Source organism: Didymosphaeria variabile (genome assembly GCF_027946475.1).
Source record: "Didymosphaeria variabile strain IMI 356815 chromosome Unknown scaffold_3, whole genome shotgun sequence".
Taxonomy (NCBI): Eukaryota; Fungi; Ascomycota; class Dothideomycetes; order Pleosporales; family Didymosphaeriaceae; genus Didymosphaeria; species Didymosphaeria variabile.
The window spans coordinates 625,939-642,970 of record NW_026611622.1 but is presented as its reverse complement, the minus strand read 5'-3'; the positions used below and the strand labels follow the sequence as shown (position 1 = coordinate 642,970).

The 17,032-nt window shown below is 53.8% G+C and overlaps 4 protein-coding genes across 4 annotated transcripts; 2 read left to right on the top strand and 2 right to left on the bottom strand.

Moving 5' to 3' along the window:
- Positions 1-753: 753 nt before the first annotated feature.
- N0V89_003558 (uncharacterized protein) lies at positions 754-2,955 on the bottom strand (the record flags this gene model as incomplete). Its single annotated transcript, XM_056212359.1, has 2 exons — positions 754-2,078; positions 2,307-2,955. 2 exons carry the CDS (start codon positions 2,953-2,955, stop codon positions 754-756), a joined length of 1,974 nt encoding a protein of 657 aa, XP_056072667.1.
- Positions 2,956-4,430: 1,475 nt separating this feature from the next.
- On the top strand, positions 4,431-6,278 carry N0V89_003557 (uncharacterized protein; the record flags this gene model as incomplete). The annotated part of the gene is made up of 1 exon (XM_056212358.1): positions 4,431-6,278. One exon carries the CDS (start codon positions 4,431-4,433, stop codon positions 6,276-6,278), a length of 1,848 nt encoding a protein of 615 aa, XP_056072666.1.
- Positions 6,279-7,434: 1,156 nt separating this feature from the next.
- DNF3 (drs2 neo1 protein) lies at positions 7,435-12,583 on the top strand (the record flags this gene model as incomplete). Its single annotated transcript, XM_056212357.1, has 3 exons — positions 7,435-11,511; positions 11,565-11,944; positions 12,007-12,583. 3 exons carry the CDS (start codon positions 7,435-7,437, stop codon positions 12,581-12,583), a joined length of 5,034 nt encoding a protein of 1,677 aa, XP_056072665.1.
- Positions 12,584-14,850: 2,267 nt separating this feature from the next.
- N0V89_003555 (uncharacterized protein) lies at positions 14,851-15,841 on the bottom strand (the record flags this gene model as incomplete). The annotated part of the gene is made up of 2 exons (XM_056212356.1): positions 14,851-15,560; positions 15,607-15,841. The coding sequence occupies 2 exons, from the start codon at positions 15,839-15,841 to the stop codon at positions 14,851-14,853; spliced, it is 945 nt and encodes a 314-aa protein (XP_056072664.1).
- Positions 15,842-17,032: the final 1,191 nt, after the last annotated feature.

Below are 17,032 nucleotides of genomic sequence, written 5' to 3'. Positions count from 1 at the left end.
AAGCTGACCTTAAGCTGTACGTTGCATGTTGTGTAATGTCCATTAGACTAGTTCGGAAGATGTCGACCAAGATAAGTGTCCTGTTGAGACGCGTGGCAGTGTGTGTAGGTGGAAAGAGCTCCTATGGCGCCTGGCACGCGCTGAAGGTTGCAAGAGCTAGAATGATACTCAGGCAACTCTTCGAAATTGCGCCTTTGATAAATCTCCAGAGCAAGGCGGAAGCAGTGGTCTTTGGCATGCCGGACCATCTGCGCAATCCTCGAGTTGAAGTGTTCGTCGCACTTGTAGGCTCCAGCACGGCGCCTGGCGCCATAGTACGCCCATACTAGTAACGATTCTTGTCGCGCAGAGCGTAGTATGGACGGACCCGCACCTGTATGTCGCATGAGTTGATCGTTACCTGGCAGAAGGAAAGATTTGCGAACGGTGAGTATGTCTGGATGTTTGGATGCATTGTACTATCGGTTCATGACACGAGCGAGGTGATGCTTACAGGGGAAGAAAAGCCCATAAGCTAGCTTGGGTTGTTCCTGCCGTCTGAATCCAAACACACGTCATCGTTGTTCAGCCCGCCGCCGCATCTCAGGTACAGTACGTTTATACAAATGCTCTCATTTCGAGGTAAGGGTATCTCAATATAATCTACGCAAGGAAAGGATCAATGGTTGGAGGTGGCAGCGGTCCCTCTCAAAGTACTCCAAGGGGAAGTCTAAAGTCTAGTATTGCCTCGTCCTCGAATGCGGCGCCTCCAGCTCAGAACGAGCCGATATTACCCTTCGTGTACATCGTCTGTCTCTTCCTCAACTCGCTCTTACTACGGGGAGTGTGCTTATTGCGCTGATGTCGTTGCTCCTTCTGCAGACCCATAGCAATGCCAATACCGTTGTGTACTCCTTTTCGCATCTCAAGTAGTGGTCCATTCTTCTTTTTCGCCGCGCGCAGATTGAGCCCAACCTTCCACTTCTTGATCTGTCGCCATATCCGCTGACTCATCAAAACCACCATGGTAGCTACCATGACGGGCACTGCAATGATCCAAAAGAATTCATCACTATGCTGTTGTACGCCAGGAAATTTTTCAAAGTTCTGCCCGAAATAACCGACCAAGAAGGTGAGAGGAAGGAAGAAAATGGTAACGGCGGTAAGGATCTTCATAGATTCGTTCTGATACGCACCCATCATGTTGAAAATGAGATCGATCAGATTGTCTGCTGCTCGGCGCATCTGGTCGAGCGATGCGGTGATCATGATGCAGTGATCTTCTACATCGCCAAGGTATGTGTGCGCAAGAGGTGACATTGTGATCGAAGATATGGTCTTGCGGGTGGGGACATTAAAGGAGCTAGCGGTAGCGACAGGATCAGATTTGTGATCTCGGAGGGCGTTGATGAGGGAAACGATGGGCTGAATGGTGTTCCGTAGAATAGCGATTTCCGAAGTCAGAATATAAAGCTGTTGCGAATGGCCAATATCAGGGTCGCGAAGCACATCGAGTTCGAGTTCACCCATTGCGTCTTCGTAGGCAGCTACGACCGGGATCGCCAGATCAATGATGGCGTCGATGATGGCTTGGCAAATCATGCTCCCGTCTGCGCTGCGGCGGAGGATTGTGTCTTCGGTGCTCAAACGTTTGATGATAGGTTCTTCGATTTCGGGTGCACTATGCTCGAAAAAGGAGATTACCGTGTTGTCTTTGCACAAGAATATGCTGACTTGTTCGACGCTGACGGCAAGCTTTCGGCTGGTAAGAGACGAGTGTTGTTCCATGTAGATGGTCCTGTCTAGATTGGGACCACCTCGGTATCGTTGCAGTGTTCGAATCTGTGGAGCATGCTGTCCTTTTTTGCGGTAGCTGGGTGGACCATCCATGTCGTAGCCCTTCTCGTGATCTTTATGTCGCCACGAGCGGCCGTTTGAGGAGGAATCTTCGTCGCTGTGCGAGTTGAATCGCCCTCTGAACCGGTCGACAAAGGACGGTTTTCTACCGTGCGGGTGTGTATAATCGTCGTCATCGGAGTCCGATTCACTGTCCGAATCGTCGTCTGGGAGACGAACGAGTTTCGAGAGAGTCAAAAGCACTGTGCACTGTTAGCGATGTCGTCTCTAGAGAGATTGTGGGTGACTCGAAAACACCGCAGTTCCTCTTGAACATATCCGTCATGTTGCCTCAGGGTGTACTCGACGTATGACGCTGGCAAGACACTGCATCAATAGCTGTACGGTCGGCCGCGCATCCTGAGGTAGTGCAGAGTGGATTACGTTCGCGAGGTCCTGTTCTTTGATGCACCCTGCCAATTTCCACTCACAGAACGCTTGATCTGAATACCAATCCACCTTGGTCCGCCCTCGTGTATTCATTAGATCCTCGATCGCCAGTCTGTGCAGCGAGTGAGAATTCCCAAGTGTCCGAATGACATCAAAGCTCAAGCCGTTGACATTGATCCAGCGGCACTCCGTTGAGTCTTTCGGTTTATCCCGTAGAAACCCCTCTAGTGTAGCATTATCTAGCTCTATGCAGGTGTAGCCCTCGTCGGAGAAATCCACCACGGTGATATCGCATTCCGCCTTCAGATTGCTGTAGTTGTCCTCCGGCTCCTTCTTCGTGTCGACACCAGGTTCCGCACCTGGTTGTTCCCATGTGCGACGGCCGGCGTGGTGAGGGCTCTGATAGTGCCGGATAGTGTTTGAACGTGTAGGCCGTCGTCGCAGGGTCGAATCGATTGAGAGGGTCGGCGAAAGTACGCTGTTGCCATCGGCACGAGCAGCTGTTGCGGAGAGTTGGCTGGAGCTCCGTCCGCGACTCTGCGACTCAGTCTCAGTGTTAACTGTGAGGCGCGGCATTGTCTCGGTCGCGGAAGCATCGCTGAAGCGGGGCCGGCGCGTGTCTTGGGGCGGCGAAGCTGCTGCGAAGTCGAGCACTTTTGGATCATTATCTGGTTCTGTTGGGGTTGCCATGATGGGTGGTCAGACGCGGTACCCCCTTGGAAAACTCGCACACGATCGGCCGTTGTACTGTATACTTGGAATCAATGTAGATGAAAATATGTCGTTAGTTCAAGCCATGGAGTAAGGAGTCGCGGCGGGTTGAGTCAAGGTCTCGCGTGTGTTGTGTTGGGGCAGTTGCGACCGTGGATGGAACGTCCAGGTGGGAGGAGCGGCTCGAAGAGACTGGAAGAAATGACCACGAAGCAAGCCGGTGGCTGCAGTGAAAGGCCCCTGTGTGCGCGCGACATGCAGTGGAAGCTCGCCAGCGTGCGACTAGAAGATTCAGCTGAAAGCGCCTACGATGCCTGTCGTGGGGAATGGGCCGGCAACGCTACAGCGCTTTGACGACATTTTTTGTCGTGACCGTCGCGGGTGCAGCTGCAGCCAATCGACGGCGGGCATAGGTAACCCCCATCCCCCCCATCGATCCTATATTTAGTCGGAGCCACGAGCCGACGAGCGCAGCGCATGTAGCTCCAGGCTGGAGAATACGGGCCGAACAGAACAGTTCGTGAAGGTGGGATCCTTCCCGACGCCATGGTCGGCTATGTACTATAGCATGCGTGCTACCGTGGACTGCACGTTCACGCGGACGGCGCGTCTACCCGCAGCCGTGGCCTCCTGTAGCGTCGAGGGGCTCGCTGGTGGATGCATTGCCTGCAGCTAATGAGGAATTCTCTTGCAATTCTCTGCTCAGCTGGCTGTCCGCGTCCGCGCAGCAAATTTGCCTCGTCGAGTCCGGATCGGCATGACAGGGTTTCAGAGGCGCCACGATGGGCTCTTTGTCAGCTGCGAAGTGCTGTGCATTGCTGGAGCCCGACGCCGCAGCGCAGCACGAGCAGAGCGCGAGAGAGGTCTGCCTGCAAGACTACACAGCGCGGTGGACGACTGTGAGCACCGTCAACGCGCCGACGGACATCAGGGTTCTGAGTGGTCTGAGTGGTGTTTCCGCATCAGATAAGGTGAAATTAGCTTCTCTCACTGCCCAGACCCAGCACCACCGGCTAGGCGCCACCTCCACTCCACTCACCCACCGCCGACTGGTGCTTCTCCTCTCCATCCATCCCAAGCAGCTTCATCGACAACATACATAGCACACGCCCTTCCCACCCCGCTCTCGCCCAGTGCGAGCCTACCGCCGCCGCCTGCGCGCTGCCTCAAGACCCTGGTCACGCTCGTCGGACGACTCGAGCGTCGCTGCATTGCTCCTGCCGTGGCCTGCGCTCTAACGCATAGCAAACACCTCATCTCCCACGACCAGCCATTTCGACACCCCTTTCGAGGCCCCGCACTGCTACAAGGCCTGATCGGAAGAGTCCGACTGCTTGTGGGCTCATCCACCCACGCGGCCAGGCCATCGAAACGCCTTTACCTCGACTCATCCGTTCCATCTCATCGCCTGAGCTGCGGCCCGCCTTCGTCCACAACGGCACCGATCCGCAACCATGCGTGAAGTCAACTTCTCCATCCCGAATGCCAACAAGGCCTCTGTCAACATCACGACCGCCCTGTATGATCGCCGCGCCCTCGACTGCACCTCCACCCTCCCCCTCATCAATTCTCTAAACCACCTCGCATACCTCACCACATCCTCTGCGCGGATACGCGACATTCTCACCGTCGATGGCGGCATCGAACGGTTGATATGCATTCTCAAAGAGGGCAGGAGCAAGGACATGATGGACATGTGGAAGTGGAACCTCGCCTTCCAGTGCATCTTCAACATTGGCGTGCGTGGCTCAGAGAATGTCCGGACACGTGTGGTCGAGGCCGACATGGTGCCTGTCATCGCTACCATCCTCGACAATTACATCAAGGTAGTGGACAAGTGCAGAGAGCGAGCAGAAGCAGAATTGCGAAGGAACGCTCGTCTCGGCACCTCAAGCCGTCACCACTCCTCTCGGTCCGGCGAGATGGCATCTGGCTCAGGACACAGAGCTGAACGTACACGACGTGCCGTACCCCCTCCCATCGAGATACCCCAAGCCTTCAACCACAACCAAGTGCCATTGGAGTCACAAAATGGCGACATCACCCCTACGCCGGCCTTCTCTCTGAGCTCACCGCCCGAGCGGACCACCTTCACCCGCGGACGCCCACCACATCACCACCATCATCGAAGCCATGAGAATAGAGGACAGTTGTTTGGCGCTGTCGGCACCAACCCACGCAACATCGGCCAGCCGCTAGTGTCTGCTCTGCCGACAATGGAGACAACCGAGACCTTTACTCTAAGGCCCGTGCGGGATGCGGATCGGTTGCCCTCCATGCTTCCCGCGTTGCAGGGGGAGATTACTTCCCAACCTGAATCTCCTACTACACCAGGTGCCGCACAAGCGCGGCAAAGCAGCCCTCGCGCCGCTATTGCGCGTGTCCGACGCCGCCCCTCCATCCGACACCAGCTGTCCATGTCTGGCGAGTCTGATCTCGATGCACAACAAGACGACATTGCACCCGAGGCAACGACAACGGCTGGTACCGCTGTGAACGAGCCGATCGTGGGCATTCAAAACAACGATATTAATATGTCAGACATTGTCGACAACGCGGAGATGTTGGACGCAGGAGCTACCCCAGTGCCTATTGCTGCACCATCCGACGCTGCAGACGAAAACCACGAAACATTCAACATCACACACCGCCCTGCTTTGGACGGAAGTTTGATTAACCCTACAGCGCAGACGACTGCACCCATTGGTGGCTTCTCTCCGGTCCAGCCTGCAATTAATGTAGTCAACACCAACCCTCCTCCACCATGGTACCCTCGCTACAACCAAGACCGAACCGCCACAGCCGGTGCGCTGGCCGCCATGCCGCGAGACGAAGACGTTCTGATGTCGCTGCAATTGCTAGCGTACGTCTCAAAATACTGCAACTTGCGCTCCTACTTCCAACAATCGCACTTGGTTCCTAAACTCAAGATTGGCAGTGACCTACAGTTACTCGATGGCGAGACGGCGAGCCCCACGCCAATGGCAGAAGACGAGGAAGAGTTGGAAGAGTACGAATTGCCGGATGATTTCAACATTTTTCCTCTTGTGGAAAAGTTCACCGTGCGACACCACACGTCCGACATGCAGTACTGGGCTAGTGTTGTCATGCGGAACCTCTGCAGGAAAGACGATTCGCGAGGAGGCATCCGCCAGTGCGCGTACTACCAGTGTGGCAAGTGGGAAGAGTACACACGACAGTTTGCCAAGTGCCGCCGCTGCCGCCGCACAAAGTATTGCAGCAAAGAGTGCCAGAAGAGCGCGTGGGTCTATCACCGACACTGGTGCGTAGCAGCGAACTAGGCGGGCGGATGTTAATTCCTTTTCAACATCATCATTGGATGCACCTTTTTATCTAACCGCATATTGCACGGCGCTCGGCCTCATATTCTCGAGAACTCGTATTCCATACTCATACCTAATGAAGCGTCACGACTCGGATACCACCTATTTTATACATTGCAGACTGCAAGTGGCCTTTGGAAAGGAGATTTATTCTGGAGTTGAAGCGGTGTTTGCGAAGTTTCTGCTTTTCAGAGGAGGTGGACAGGCATCGGTGAAATACACCGATGGGGGGTATTACTAGCGACGAAGAAAAAGGCAAATGGAGAAATCTTTTGCATACTTCAGTAGCGAAGCTTGCAATTGACTGTCTTCTCCGCTTATGGTAATGTGGCTGGCCGCTGTTCCTTTTGTCTAATTCGCGAACGAAAAGTATTTCAGACGCACCATTTTCATAGTATCACTTCTCCGCCGTTCAGGTGATAGTTGCCAGTAGTCATGGATGGCGTTCTTGTCAATTGCATTTATCTCCTGCATAGCATAGTTTAGCATTGGTAATTATCGAGATTGATATGCATCTTTCGTTAAGCTCATCGACGTGGCTACGGTTGCAATGTGGATGTGAGGATAAAGGTGTCGGCTCATGCGCATTGACGTGGATATTACGGCTGTCCGGAGGATTGTGGGCGGGTGACTGTCCGGTAATACCGTGTCACAGCCTCCGGGTCCGGATAGAACAAGCAAGACAGCACGTGCGGGATAAGCTGGAAGCGCGAGGGGATGTTGCGCGCGTCTGCTGAAACAAAGTGAACATGTTGTAGAGAAGGCCGGTCGGATGTGGTTAGCTCAGAGGATGGAAGCATGTTAAAATAAGGAACACGTGGGAGCAGGGGTACACAGTGACTTTTGCGCATGATGTGGAGCTGGAGGAAGGTGGGCCGTTGCAGTGCGAACCCCAGACCAACCGCTGGTGTAGCTTCACGTCCACCTTGCGGCTCGCCGTTATATTGTTTCTGGAGGACTGTGAAGGCCAATACCATGACCCGCGTCCCGTCCGCCTGCGCCGCGTAACACTTGACGCGCCTAGTCGACAAGCCCTCGGCAGCCCGCCATCCTGCTCAACAGTATCCGCACAACTCCTACCCGCGGCGTCGCGCAATCCGGATGATTCTTCACCATGGCCGCTGGCGATGACGGCTCGACTGGGGGAATTCGCAGACGGTCCACGTCCCATCACGAAGACGACGAGAGCTTGGGTGTGTCAGCCGCTGACACGCCGGCCCAGTACGATGCGCCGCAACCCTCAGCGCCCAATGCCGATGTGCCTGCCTCTCAGTCTTCGGCCTTAGAAGACTTTTCGAGGCCTTCCGTTTCGCGACTCTCGACTGATAACGCTCCACGAGTCCGGTTCTCGACCGACATCGAACGCCATGGTCCGGCGCATCCGAGGCCAACGACGGCCACATCCGCAATTGACGAAGATGCACGTGTGGGAAAAACGGCGGATTTGAAGAATCGCCCTGGGACACCGGAACTTACAATCGATACGCGCGAGGTAGCCGTGGAGGGTTCATCTGCTGCCGGACAGAGCGCTACCCGTTCATCGTCCGGTATATCACCGCTCTCCCCGCACAGTAATCGATCGCCATTGTCACCCACAAGCCGTCACCGCGGGTACTCGCTACGCAGCGCCCTTTTCAGGAGAAACGTTCATGAACAGGCTCAGTCTCCCGGACTATCGATCGAGCTAGAGGAGTCTCCAGGATCGTCAACAGGAGGAGTTGGCACTGGTCAAGTGGATGGATTGGACAGCACAAACTCTACCGACAAAACTGGAGACGCATCTATCACAATTTCTCCCGCTCATGTCGACTTTGCAGAGGCACCATATCATCCATCCAAGACGAAGCTTGGAAAAGGGCCTGTCGCACTTCCGAACTATGATACATGGCTGCAAAACAAAGAGAAGGGGTCACGGTACATACAGCAAGCTAAAGCCTTTGGAATACAGGCGAAGAAGTTTATTCTTCGGATCAAAGATATACCACCCAGCAAAGATGGCCGCCACATTGACCTGAATCCCTCTCGGAAGGATCCTCTTACTGATGAGCGAACGAATCAGCCATACATCACCAATTGGATCCGCTCCACTCGCTACTCTGCCTGGAATTTTGTGCCGAGACAGTTAATCGCCCAGTTCTCAAAGCTTGCGAATTTCTATTTCCTCTGTATTAGTATTCTTCAAATGATACCCGGCCTCAGTACCACAGGAACGTATACGACTATTGCTCCACTTCTAGTCTTTGTTACCATTGCCATTGCCAAGGAGGGTTATGATGACTTGAGACGGTACCGGCTTGATAAAGCAGAGAACAACCGGGAGGCTCAGGTCTTCCGTGCGAGCAGGGCAACGGGCGTTTACGTAGAAGATGGGGATCGGAGCTCTACAAGTACTGAACAGTTAAACTGGGAGACTATCAAGTGGCAGGATCTCAACGTGGGAGACATCGTCAAATTGGACCGCAACGATGCTGCACCAGCTGATTTGGCTCTTCTGCATACGAGCGGAGAGAACAATGTCGCCTTCGTGGAGACCATGGCCTTGGACGGAGAGACGAACCTGAAGAGCAAGCAAACGACAGCCTCAATGACAAAGACCATTCACAGCCAGGCGGATATTCTTAACTGTGACGCTCACTTTGTCGTGGAAGATCCGAACCAAGATCTATACAGCTTCGAGGGCAAGGTCACGGTGGATGGCAAAACAGCACCCCTAACGCTGAACGAGATCATCTTCCGAGGCAGTATACTGCGCAATACTCCAGACGCTGTGGGCATGGTAATCTACTCGGGCGAAGAATGCCGCATTCGAATGAACGCGATCAAAAATCCTCGCATCAAGGCCCCGGCACTACAGACCCTGGTCAATCGTATCGTCATACTCATCGTCGTCTTCGTCATCCTCCTTTCTATCTTCAATACCGTTGCTTACAGGATATGGCGGAGCAACGAAAGCGATGCTTTCTACCTGGCCGGCCAGTCCGTGTCGTTCTTCCCAAGTTTTACGGCGTTCGTAATCATGTTCAATACCATGATTCCGCTATCGTTGTACGTCAGTCTGGAGATCGTCAAAGTGTTCCAGATGTACTTTCTTCACATCGATATCGACATGTATGACCCGGTATCAGACACACCCTGCGAGCCACGTACATCTACCATCAACGAAGAGCTTGGACAGATCAGCTACATCTTTTCTGACAAGACTGGAACACTCACGGACAACTCCATGAAATTCCGCAAGCTGAGCGTAGCTGGAGCCGCGTGGTTGCACGATGCAGACTTGCAGGAGACACAGAAGACGAAGCTCAAACACAAGAAAAGGAAGAAGGGGAAGCAGCCGATCAGAAAGAGCATGCGGTCAGCGAAGGATGTACAGTCGCCTCTTGAACCTCCCACACCTGTCGCAGAAGAAACAAATCCAATGGAAGGTACGAACGATGAGGCCCAAGAGACGCAGTGGAAGTCGTCAGCAAGACCCGCCAAGTCGCAGCGTGAGCTACGTACTCGAGACATGCTACGCTACATCCAGCGCCGACCGCATACCCCATTCTCGAAGAAGGCTCGTATGTTCCTTTTATCGCTGGCCCTTTGCCACACTTGTCTTCCGGAAGCGCAAGAAGACGGGAAGACCCAGTTCATGGCTTCTTCTCCTGATGAGCTCGCGCTTGTGCAGGCTGCGCAGGATATGGGGTTCCTTCTCATTAACCGCGACGTACACACCATTACTCTCAAAATCATGCCTGAGGAGACAGATGCCGAACCGGTCCTGGAAATGTACGAGATCCTTGACGTGATCGAATTCTCTAGCAAGCGGAAACGTATGTCGATCATTGTCCGCTTCCCCGATCGCAGGGTATGCATCTTGTGCAAGGGTGCAGACTCTATAGTGATGCAGCGGCTGAAGATGGCCACCCTAGCTAACAAGAAGATGGTCGATATTGAGAGGCGGGCGAACAAAAGGAAGAGCATGGAAGCACAGCACGTGATTGCACGTATGAGCGAACACCTCGAACGTAACAGTAGCGTGGGCGGCCGTAAGAGCTTCGCGCAAAACGCCCGTGCTAGTATCGCGGGGAGATCTTCGCTTGGACGCCCTAGCCTGGGTGGTATAGGTCGGTCGAACAATGGCAGGGATTCTCTCCAGAAGGTGCGCGATGTGGACCAGTGGCTGCGCCAGCGCGAGAGCGATCACTACGAGATAGAATCCATCGACGAGGACTCGCCTATGCAAACGCCGCGGCAGTCTTCACTCGCTCTCGGTAGGATGTCTCTTGCTTTCTCCGAAGCTAGGAGTTCGCTACAGTTGGAGGAGATGGATGAGATGGTGGACGAGCAGGTTGCCGCCGATGAATCAGCTGTCATCGAACGGTGTCTACAGCACATAAACGACTTTGCTACCGAGGGTTTGCGCACTTTGCTTTATGGCTACCGCTTCCTTGACGAAGACGAATACGCGACCTGGAAAAAGGCACATCTAGACGCAACAACGAGCCTGGTCGACCGCGCACAAAAGATCGAAGAATCCGGGGATATGATCGAACAGGATCTCGAGCTGTGCGCCGCGACTGCCATTGAAGACAAGCTGCAGAAGGGTGTCCCAGAAGCTATCGACAAACTGCGTAGAGCGAACATCAAGATGTGGATGCTGACAGGTGACAAGCGAGAAACCGCCATCAATATCGGTTACTCCTGCCGCTTGATCAAGGAGTACTCTACCGTTACCGTTCTGGACCACGAGACTGGGCAGGTTGAGCAGAGTATGGGTGCCGCAGTGCTAGCCATCAACGGCGGAACAGTACCCCATTCCGTCGTTGTCATCGATGGACAGACGCTCGCCCAGATCAGCGAGGTGGAGCCATTGAAGCTTCTCTTTTACGACTTAGCTATCCTAGCAAACTCGGTGATCTGTTGTCGTGCGTCACCCTCCCAGAAGGCTAGTCTTGTGAAAAATATCCGCAAGCGCGTCAAGAAGAGCATAACACTTGCCATTGGCGACGGGGCAAACGACATTGCTATGATCCAGGAGGCACATGTGGGCATTGGAATTACTGGAAAGGAAGGCCTCCAAGCCGCTCGAACCAGCGATTACTCAATCGCGCAGTTCAGGTTTCTGACTAAGTTGCTGCTTGTGCATGGCAGGTGGAATTATCTCCGCACGTGCAAGTACACTGTCGGCACATTTTGGAAAGAAATGGTAGGTCCACTCATCCGCTCTAATAAGTAAAGTTGATGCTAACAGACATCCAGTTGTTCTACCTCACGCAAGCTCTCTACCAACGCTCCGTAGGCTACACCGGCACCTCCCTCTACGAATCCTGGTCTCTCACCACCTTCAACACGCTCTTCACCTCGCTCGCAGTCATCTTCATGGGCATCTTCGAAAAAGACCTTTCCGCTTCTACGCTCCTCGCCGTACCCGAGCTCTACACAAAGGGCCAGCGCAACGGCGGCTTCAACTTCAAAGTCTACCTCGGGTGGATGTTCATGGCCAGCGCCGAAGCAATGGTCGTCTACTTCTGCATGCTAGGTCTCTACGGGCAAGCGCTCTTCACAGAAGATAACTCCATCTTTGCGCTCGGCAGCATTACCTTCACGGCTTGCATCATCCTGATCAACATGAAGATGCAGTATGTCCCCCTCCTCCCCTGCCCCTTTTCTCATATCAGCTTATACTAACGTTGGTACACAGATTCATCGAAACGCACTCCAAAACCACGACCAACCTCGCCGCACTGGTCATATCCATCGGCGGCTGGTTCCTCTGGAACATCATCCTCGCGGCGGCCTACCCCATCGGCACACCCATCTACTTCGTCCGCGACTCCTTCTTCTCCTCCTTCGGCCGCAGCTTCACGTGGTGGCTCACGCTCATCCTGATCGTCGCCTCGGTGCACGTCTTCGAGTTCGCGGTGTCGTCCCTCCGCGCGGCGTTCTTCACCACGGACGAAGACTTGTTTCAAGCCCTCGAGAAGGATCCTGAGGTTAAGAGGCGGTTTGAAGAGGCGAGCGCGGAGGAGCTGCAGATGGGGTGGGATAGGGCGACGAATGAGGAGAGGAGGAAGGAGGATGCTGTCAAGCAGGTTGTAGAAACTATAAAGCTGAAGGAGGAGGAGCGGAGGGAGGAGCAGGTTAGAGAGATGTTGCGCAACCGCGATAGAAGCATTGGTGAGCAGGGCGTGGAAGGCAGGCCGACGATCGGCGCGGAGATGGAGGGCGAGGAGGTTAATCGCATACTGAGTCGTGGGTATGGGCATGTGAGGGAATAGGGTTCTCATACTGACGATGCGGGTGTTTTGCGGTTGGTGAGGGTGAGGGTGGAGGGCTGGGGCGATGTTTTCCTTTTCACGTGATGAGTGATGATGGTACGTATGTTATTGCTATGGGCATGAGTGGCGGAGATTTTGTTGACGGCGTTTCTGGGCGGCTTGATACCATGGCGTGGCGTACATAGTTAGTCCCGCGGACGTTGCATAGCTACGTTATTCCTATAATGCTCTTATACACATGTACTCTTTTGCAAAGTGAGCTGCTTGAAACAAAAACATGTTGATCGAGAGACGTTCGTGACTCCCGACGCCCAGCACCCTGGAACAGACCGTCTCCTAGCATCATGCCCTTCCACCGAAGTCAGGGCCCCGGGCAATACCCGTCCCCATTCCTACCAGCTCAATACTCACTCAATGTTCATGTCCATCATCCCCATGCTCATCCCATGGATGTCCCTGCCCCACGCCCTCCCATATATCGCCCTCCCAAGTCCCCAGGTATAATGCCCTTTAACATTCCCAGCCAACTCCCCACCCTCCTCGTCTCCCAACTATCCTTCCCAGCAACAATACCCCAATGAATCTCCGCCCTCTCCGCCCAAGCCTTCGCTCGCCCCTCTTCTCCAACAGCACTCCACGCATACGCCAAAATCTCCTCATACATCGGCAATTCTGCATATAACCCTTCTTCTTCCAGCAGAGACACTAGTCGTGGAATGAGCGCAATGTACTGCGGTATATCCCCCAGGTCAGTCGGGAGAGCATCTTTCAGCCCGGCGATGTCCGCCAATCTGGTATCAGATGCAGAGATATTAGCGGGCGCAGAAGAGCAGAGGCGGCACGCGCATGTGAAGCCCCAAGTTTGCCTGAGAGCTTCTCTGCGCTCTGCATGCGGAGCGTGCGAGAAGCCGTAGCTGAAAGTTAATTCTTCGCCTGGGAGGATGGGGGATAGCGCGAAGACGGTGAGGGAGAGTTGGGCGTCGGAGAAGCGGTAGTAGGCGTTTGGGCGGCAGGCGTGGTTGATTCTCTGTGGTTCTCTAGTGTTAGTGTTTTGCGCTTGGGTGGAGTGGGAGGAGAGCGAGGAGGAGAACGTACCGCTGCCTCAGGCACGACTATTAGGTGGGAAGTGCCGTCCCAAACCTTCGCCCTCATCGCATTCACATTGACGATATCCTCGATTTTGTTCTCGCCTCCTCTTCTACTCAGCGCCAGAAACAATTCCCTTGTTCTCCCAGGTAGCTGCTGCACTGCTTTCTCAAGCAGCGCTTTCCTCCGCGAATGGCTCACGCTGCTCAGGACCTCTCTGCTAACCACCAACACCGGGCTTTGCAAGATCATCGTCTCGCCAGAATCGATTGGACGCGTAGCAAACAGCCCGATGCCCTTCCCTTCTGTCTCTTTCGCTTCCCACTGCCCGTCCTGTGCGGTTTCTCGTCCAAGGCCAGTCTCCCACACCTCGCTTGATAACTCGGCTGCGCTTTCTGGACTTGTGACAATGGAGATCCCTCGACCATTACTGAAGGCGGCATTTGTATACACGCAGAATGTTCCGTGTCTACCAGAGTGCGAAGAAGAAGGCAAGATGAGTGAGAGGCAGGTAGGCGCGTGTGTCCAGGGGAAGGTTGTGGACGTTGAGCCATCTTGCACAACTGGGCACACGCTCGGCGGACGATGTACGAGGCCATCTTGGATCTGCGGACTGCTGCCGATCAAATCGGGTTCAAGAGGGCCCGCCGTGCTGAGCGGCGGTATTGCGAGCAATGTGAGAAGTACTGCGTGTTTTCTAGTGGGTGACAGCTTCATACTGGGCAAAACAAAAAGAGACGAGTTCTATGACGATGCATGGTGACGAATTTCGAGCAATATGAGGGTGCGTGCAGCACGAAAGCCACGTTTCGGCACCGAGCCTTCCATGATGGGGGCTACACTACTGCTATATTGCTACTTGGCTCATTGTGAATTAGGCATCGGCATCAGGGCTTATAGTGAGTGGAGGTAATCGATGGTATTTAGATTGGAAGCGAGCCGGTTAAAAGAGGACATCAGGCGCACCCTGGTTCACACTGCATCGGTGCTAGCGGAACGGATGCGGAGGAAAGCATGACCACTGTGGACGAACGTGGAGAACATCATAGCAAGCGTGGGTACATTTGTAACAAGAGCGGCACCAAGCGTCGTAAAGAGTTATATACATGGGGTGAGTGCCCTTGATCATCAAGCCGTTTGAAAAGAAAATCTACCCTGCCGAAGAACATCATTAGAACACCTCATTCCCTAGGCATAAACGGATTCATCCCCTTAAGATCCCTCTTCGCATTCGTACTCTTCGGCAGCGCATCCGTACAATCCACCATACCACTCGTCCCACTACTTCCAAACATAACCATCTTTTCCATCGCGTCCGCAAACTTCCCACTCCACTTTCCCTGATTGTTCACAAACCCTTTAAACTCCTTCCCAACACCCGCATAGTTCGCGAGCTTGCTGTCAGAAGGGAACACAACAACGCCCTTCGGCGGGTTAAGGGTTTCGGAGTAGTACTTGACGTCCCAGACACCGGGTGTAGAATCCTGCGAGGCGCCGACATTGGTCGTATCAAAGTTGAACTGGTTGCTTGAGGTGTGCGCGCCGAGAAGTGCAGCGAGGTCCCGGTCGTCAAAGCCCTTGTCGATGAAGAGTTGCGAGAGGGAAGCAGCTGGGGCGTTGACGTCCGGGAGGAGGCCGTTGGGTGCGGCAGTGCTGCTAGATTTGCGGCCGATCCAGGTTTTCGTTCTGGGTCCGCCGGGGCAGGTTACGACGGCGTGGTTGCCGGCGAAGACTACAAGGTCTGCAACGGACACGCTGTACTTGGTGGCTAGGGCCTTCATATCGGCGGCAATCTTTTCGAGACCCTTGTTCTCTGAGCGGCTACCTTCTTCTGCGTTGAGTACTAGGCTGCCATCGCAGCCGCCAATGGCACCCTGAGCTTTGTTCCAAGCTGGGTTTGGTCAGGGTCAATAGTCATTTAAGATATGTGTACTGACCTCCACAGTCATGGAAGACTAGGCGAATGGCAGCTCGAGCATCTGGGTTGCACTGGCCCCCAGACAAGAACTTCTGAGTCAATTCCGTGCTTATCGACGTCCAGACAGCAGGACATGCGCCGCCGCCTCCGCTACCCCCATCCTTGCGGCGAAGCAGTTGAGACAAACTCGACGTATCTGGGAACGAAAAGGCGGAAGCGGCGGAAGCGAGGAGGAGAATAGAAGCGAATCTCATCTTGGTAGTTGAGCTGGATTGGACTCAGACAGCTAAACTATACTTCGGGCTTGAAAGAGAAAGAAGAAGACAACCCTCAGAAGCTACCAGGAAGTCTCGAGAGTAAAAGAGAAAGCTAAAAATCTAGAAGTCGTGCGGGTGACCAGGCTCTTTTATACACGCATTGCTCGCTGTTCGAGAAGTGACCGGGAACACAGTTGCCCGGCGACTTCGTCTCCATGTCAGCTACGAAGGTCAACGTGGGACTTGCTCTATCGATACTGCAAGCCACAGGCAAGCGAAGCAGAAGCGCGGGTAAGTCTCGCCATGTAGGTCCATGCTTATACGAACCATAACGACGCTTGTGCGTTGGGCGAAGTAGACCGTGCAGATGAGACGGGATTCTGATATTCCGGCGAGCAACATGTCGCAAACTGTAGCTTGGGTAGTCATTCTGCTGGGTTCCCAGAGATCTAGAGGGCGAATAGCGTTCAACTTGGTGGGTTTCCTTATGCTCGAGTTGACTTGTCTTCAACACCACAACCACGGAATTACTATCGATACGCTTTTGAACATGCTGCATGCGAAAAATGCAAGTTAGCTGGACGGTTTCGATGGTCCGGTAAGATGGGTATTGAAATCAGGACTTTCGCCTGTGCAGGGTGACAGTGAGATCACGTATCTCCATCTCGTACGACATTGGATAGAGATCCAATCGTGAAGCGAAGGTGAAGTACCAGAAGTCCACAACCGAAGGATCATGGTCAAAGGGTACCGTTCTTCTAGATTCTTAGGCGAATAGAATATCATGAACTAGATGGTGGAGCATTTCCAACGAAGTGTAGCGAGGTGTGGCGTCGGATGCCGAAAGAAAAGTCTAGACTTCGGAATTGAGGCGGCCTTGAGCTTTGTAACGCCAGTAAAATCATTGGTCAATGTACGAAAAAGCTTCAGCTCAAGCTTTGATGCTCAGCTCGCAGGTCCGTATCATGCTCGTGGCACTGAGACAGCCAGCTGGCACACCAACGTGGCAAGCAGGCTGATATGCGGTCAGCATGTATATGGAATCCGTACGAACTGACTAGAGTCTTGGACTCGTATCATGATACATGTGTCCGTGCATGTGAGAAGACTCTGCGAAGTGTCTTTCGTGGAGGTGTCAATGAGCAATTTATCCGTAACCATGTGAATTTCAGAGGACTACTGCGAGAC